The following is a 5,729-nucleotide window of genomic DNA, read 5'->3' on the forward strand; positions in this document are numbered from 1 at the left end:
AGCTCTTTTAGCATTTAAAACACGTGCAGCTAGAATTTGGATCCAAAGTATCAAAGTTAGTATTAGTTGTCATAGAATCAAATATTCATCACGAGCTAATATTAAATGGTTATTATCGCCAAAATTACTATATCAATGAAGGCTCTCAAAGAGGAGTAAGCATTATGAATAACGCAAAAGGCCATCTATAATATATATTTCCAATAATAAATTTTTTCTTTTACGTATATGTATTTAAACGTACGCCCAGCACACGCATAATAAATTATTTATTTACAGATACACCATTTTTTTTTTATTCGTAAAACTGTCCACGCATGCAGCATGTTCTTGGACACTCTTGCTTCATCATTCTCCTCTTGTTCTTGTTATTCGAGACACAATGTCCTCTTCTTCTTCTGTGTTTACAACCAACATTTATTGCATCGACGAGAAGGTCACACATGTTTTCACTAGGACCCGAACATAATCCACACGATCGTCTGCAAAACTTTGGAAATGCGCATATATTTCGATTTACAAAAGCTCTTGCACATAGGTAAGTTTCATCTCCACAAACTAAATATAAACAAAAAACATTGAATGCACGTTGAAAGCATTGAAAGCATGATATGATCATGCTTTCCATAATTTATTACAGTTTAGTAATGGATGCTTAAGTGAACTAAAGTTTCATTGACAATTACCTTTCGCAGACTGAATATTCGGTTCTGGCCGTGTTGTCGTTGTAGTAGTAGTTGGGCGTCTTGTCGTTGTGGTTGTTGTTCGACGTGTTGTCGTTTTCGTTGTTGTTGTTGGACGTGTTGTCGTTTTGGTTGTTGTTGGACGTGTTGTGGTTGTAGTAGTAGTTGGACGTGTTGTCGTCGTGGTTGTTGTTGGACGTGTTGTCGTTTTGGTTGTTGTTGTCGTTGTGGTAGTTGTTGGACGTGTTGTCTTTGTGGTAGTTGTTGGACGTGTTGTTGTTGTTGCTGTGGTTGTCGGTTTTGCTACTTTCTTAATGCTATATGGTGAAAGCGTTGATGCAACTAAAAATGCGTTTCTTTTTCTCCAGCTGCAACAAGCACGATGACATACACTAAACATTCTTCTATTGCAATAGAAATCCTCGAAAAATCTGCTTGCAATAATGAAGCACATCGGAGATTCATCTACTTGCCGATCGCAATTAATTGCTTGAATAGTGCTAGATGTAGTTGTCGTTGTAGTAGTTGTAGTTGTGGGGCGTGTCGTCGTCGTCGTGGTTGTTGTTGGACGTGTTGTCGTTTTGGTTGTTGTTGTCGTTGTAGTAGTTGTTGGACGTGTTGTCGTTGTGGTAGTTGTTGGACGTGTTGTCGTTGTAGTAGTTGTTGGACGTGTTGTCGTCGTGGTAGTTGTTGGACGTGTTGTCGTTGTAGTAGTTGTTGGACGTGTTGTCGTTGTGGTAGTTGTTGGAGGTGTTGTCGTTGTAGTGGTTGTTGGACGTGTTGTCGTTGTAGTAGTTGTTGGACGTGTTGTCGTTGTAGTAGTTGTTGGACGTGTTGTCGTTGTAGTGGTTGTTGGACGTGTTGTCGTTGTAGTAGTTGTTGGACGTGTTGTCGTTGTAGTAGTTGTTGGACGTCTTGTCGTTGTAGTAGTTGTTGGACGTGTTGTCGTCGTGGTAGTTGTTGGACGTGTTGTCGTCGTGGTAGTAGTTGGACGCGTTGTCGTTGCAGTAGTTGTTGGACGTGTTGTCGTTGTTGTAGTTGTTGGACGTGTTGTCGTTGTGGTAGTTGTTGGACGTTTAGTAGTGGTTGTAGTTTTTACAAACCCATCACACTCGTAATATAAATTCATCTGTCGAATATCAGATGGAGTTAATTTTCTTCCTCCCAAAGGTTGATTCGGGTTAGATTTCAGCACAATTGTTGGTGCAGAGCCAGATTTTGCAAACGTAAACCTAAAATGAAACAAGATCATATAAGTCAAATTCCATATACACAAGATTCTATAAAGGAAAACCTAAGTTAGTGGCTGGTGGTATTTATATCATAACCCCAGAGTTTAAATACGTACCTTCCATAATGCATGATAGATTCTGAATCATATTTAACACCAAATCCATCTTTGTGGGAATATTCAGAAATGTCAAAATTTGATTCATATCCTAAATGGAAGATCAAACATGTTAGAAACAACGTAGATCTTTCAAATGTAATTATTATGTATAGAGTACAGCACATCTATTTAAACAAAGAGGACATGACTGATAGAATCTCTGTTTCCATTACTTTTAAACAGTAAATATATTTAATTGAACAAGTGTTTAATAAATTTCGTTTTAGCTTCGCTTGTATTACCTGCTCTAATATTCCTTGTGTTAACGGTGACATATTGATTTCTATCTGGCCGTGACTGTTCGTGGAAAAAACCAAGAGCATGCAAAAGCTCGTGAATGACAGTATGTACATGGACACAACCATAACCCAAGGATAAATCTTGACGTCCTCCAGTCCGACCAATATACGACCAGCATCTGAATAACAAACAAGAAGAAGCGTGAAAACCTTGTAATTTAATTAATTTTCTTAGTGATTTACTAATTTATTTGGATTATCTTCTGTTCAATCGTTATTGATACTAATATATACTCCAACTATCAATTTCCTAACAGCTTGTGTGTACAAGCAAGATTAAAATCTCCTTTCCTAAAACTCGCATTTAACGTCACTCAGGTTTCTTACTTGATTCCTTAAATATCAATTTGATTAAAATAACGTTTCTTTGAAACTTACCCGGACCCTCTGTAGATATCCACGTGATCCACGGGAGCAGAAGCTGCAGGATATTCCTTAAAACGAACACAGGAGACGCTCTCGATATTCCTGATAGCTTTATATATTGTTGCTTTTTCGGATTCACCTAATGAACAAGAATGCAACAGTAAGAAAATGAGAAATTACATTTTTTATAGAAAGCATGAACATGCATTAGTTACGCTACTTACCAAACTCGGAACTTATGGTAACGGGAACAACAGCTTTAGACCATCTAGCGTTATACATTTTATCATAGATTGATCTTCTGTTTCGATTGTTGCTTTTTATAGAATGGAAACTCGCACGTTGTTCTTCTGTTAGTTTCATATCCACTTGATCATAATTCCCACCTTAAGAAAAAATTAAAAAGGATTATAATCAGAAAAAATGGGATCCAATTCTATTTCGTTGCGATGAGTAAGTTTTATGCAGGTTAGTAAAATCAAGACGAACTTACCTTTGTTGACTTGTTCAATATCATCCATTGCAGATTCGCTAACATGAGAACTATAAACACCTGCAAACAAGAGAAAAATAAATAAATAGATATTTGCGTCACTGAGAAACCAGAAAATAAATTTTTAAGCAAGATTCCTTAAATAATTTCCACATCAATAATTATTATATTCCTCAAGTTAGACATACCACAAATGAAGGCAAAACAGAGTGTCAACTGTATAATCTTCATTATTGCAATAGACATTGAACGCTTTCAAGTTGCTTGTTGAATGATCCCAAACGCGTTTTCACCATCTATTTATACGCCAATGTGATTTCTTCAGATTTAATTGAGATGACTCTAACCGGACTTTGGGGAGGATATGTCAAAGCAAGTGAAAAGTGATTTCCATCGATTACTGATGCTATTGCTGTGTTAATAATATCCTTCCTGTAATGTCATGGATAGCTAAAACAGTGGCTATGACATAACAGGTTTATGATGTATCAAATGTTAACACTGTCATCAATAATTAAGGAAACTGTCACAGAAAATAGAGTAATTAAATTGTTGCTAATTAATTTTTACCTATGGTTTTATTGGTTTAATTCAATACACGTTATTTTCATTGGAACTGCTCCATAAATAAAATCTCACGAAGTTCTTAATTTGGTGTAAAGGATTATTGGAAAAACAATAATTATTATATCTAAATATTAACTGAAGGGGTTTCGTCCCTCCACTCTTATATCTGAGCGACTTTTATGATATTTCTGTAGGCGTGTGCTGACTAAGATCATTAAGGATGCTTTGAGGGGCAATCTAAGTTAAGTAGAAGGTGAAGATTTTGCGCTAATGGCATATTAGTGGTAGTAAATTATCCTGAAATGGATACATTATATTTATCAATTGCCTTTTTTTCTGCATGCGTTACATAATAAACTGATTTCAAGATACACTAAAATGAGTTTTTATTAAGTTAATGTGATAGCGATAAATAGCTTTGGTAAATCATAATATTTGGTAGTTACTCTAATTTGTCACCAAATAAATCGCAGTCTAATATGTAAATTAATTTCTTAAGGAAAATGGTTAGGATTCGAATTCTTTCGTATTAATGTAATAAAAAAGGAGTAGAAAAACATGCTGTTTTGTTTTTTTAATAAAACTGCTAATTGGTTACCATTTCTAGGTATTATTTTTTTCCTTTCTAAACCCTTGTGTGCTTCACAAACCTTTTGAAAAGTAAAACATTAACACCAGGATGTTTCAATTAGTTATTTACCTCATATGAATTTTTATTTGTTGAAGATGGAAGAAAGGACGGATAAAGGTTGAACAGAGGACAAAAGATATTGACTTAGTGCATCAGACACAATAAGATAACATAAATTACAGTTTTGTCGTCGTCAAAACGTCATTGCGTTCATTGACGTTTGTTTTTCTATTTTTACAATGAAACAGAATTGTGTCGTTTGTTAATGGATCTACAAACGGTACCTACGTGGAATATACTTTTTCTCCTTGTAAAAGCATATAGTCCATTGAATATAGAGTTTTATTGACAAAGGAAAGGGAAAGAAAAGGAACCTGCAAACTTAGAGTATATCTTTCAGCTAAAAAGTTATATTGAATACGTGATAAGTTAAACTCCATATATTGCGTATTAGCCTTACTGCGAGTAGTTCCGACATCATATAGTGTGTTTTGGTTTAAATGTTTAAAAAAACATTGTTTGAAATTTTGTTCTTGAGAGCCGAAATTGGAAAGATGTTTCAAGGTTTATTTTTGGTACCGATTATATAATTTAATAATATTTTCCAGTCTTAGTATCCACAAGCATCCCCTCTGTGTGACCCGGATGGCTTGATGCAGTATTAACAGGACAATTTAATGCAGCTTTACAACTTCACAATTGATAGTTCTGATAAACTGTCGCACGAATCATAAATTTAACTTTTAAGTGAAGAAGTGCGGATGGTCTTAATAGCTCAATGATGTTAAATATAGTCCATTGGAAACAATTAATTAAAGTATTAATTAGTTGTAATAAAACTAATTACCTGTTTTCTGATCTAGTTAGGGAATTCATTAGTAAAATTTGTTATTTCTTTTGTAGCAAATTTTATCTTCAGATCTTTAATGCATAAACCAACGCATGGTTCGATAATTGCAGTGTCCTGCTGCAGAAATACTTCCAGTCTGTCAAATGTCAAATCCTTTCGTATTACTTTCAATCAGTTCTGTTTTTAAAGTGATGAATTAAATAAGATTATAAAATTCAACCACTAATGTTTGCTGCCTACGCCATTTTGAGATTTCTAGCAAATTTCCAGATCACCAAGTGAACGGGTAGGAAATTGGATTTCTTGTGCGTTTCTTTCACTTCAGTATTAAAAGTAAGTTGGTTTCTAAACATATATTCAGGTGAAGCTAAGCAAAATGTGTTTTCTTTTTTTTCTTATTCAAAATATTTTTAATGAAGAAATTAATGAACAAATGCTGTGGTTTTGTTG

At 34.6% G+C, this 5,729-nt stretch overlaps 2 protein-coding genes across 2 annotated transcripts; both read right to left on the minus strand.

The window, feature by feature from the left end:
- Positions 1-280: 280 nt before the first annotated feature.
- Positions 281-2,126, minus strand: LOC130634296 (integumentary mucin C.1-like). The gene is made up of 2 exons (XM_057444613.1): positions 687-2,126; positions 281-558 (listed from the first exon to the last, which is right to left on the minus strand). The coding sequence occupies exons 1-2, from the start codon at positions 1,933-1,935 to the stop codon at positions 296-298; spliced, it is 1,512 nt and encodes a 503-aa protein (XP_057300596.1). The 5' UTR covers positions 1,936-2,126; the 3' UTR covers positions 281-295.
- Positions 1,983-3,477, minus strand: LOC130656768 (zinc metalloproteinase nas-4-like). The gene is made up of 6 exons (XM_057459722.1): positions 3,420-3,477; positions 3,232-3,291; positions 2,963-3,124; positions 2,751-2,877; positions 2,316-2,491; positions 1,983-2,122 (listed from the first exon to the last, which is right to left on the minus strand). The coding sequence occupies exons 1-6, from the start codon at positions 3,475-3,477 to the stop codon at positions 1,983-1,985; spliced, it is 723 nt and encodes a 240-aa protein (XP_057315705.1).
- Between the last annotated feature and the right edge of the window lie 2,252 nt (positions 3,478-5,729).

Source organism: Hydractinia symbiolongicarpus, chromosome 1 (genome assembly GCF_029227915.1).
Source record: "Hydractinia symbiolongicarpus strain clone_291-10 chromosome 1, HSymV2.1, whole genome shotgun sequence".
NCBI lineage: Eukaryota > Metazoa > Cnidaria > Hydrozoa > Anthoathecata > Hydractiniidae > Hydractinia > Hydractinia symbiolongicarpus.

Bases quoted from the DNA above. Each gene is read 5' to 3' on its own strand.
- LOC130656768 (XM_057459722.1), bottom strand. From the start codon at position 3,477: ATGTCTATTGCAATAATGAAGATTATACAGTTGACACTCTGTTTTGCC. The intron at 3,292-3,419 runs GTATGTCTAACT...TCTTGTTTGCAG, and splicing joins CTGTTTTGCCTTCATTTGTG to GTGTTTATAGTTCTCATGTT. The intron at 2,123-2,315 runs GTAATACAAGCG...TCTTCCATTTAG, and splicing joins CACAAGGAATATTAGAGCAG to GATATGAATCAAATTTTGAC.
- LOC130634296 (XM_057444613.1), bottom strand. From the start codon at position 1,935: ATGATCTTGTTTCATTTTAGGTTTACGTTTGCAAAATCTGGCTCTGCA. The intron at 559-686 runs GTAATTGTCAAT...GTTTATATTTAG, and splicing joins GAATATTCAGTCTGCGAAAG to TTTGTGGAGATGAAACTTAC.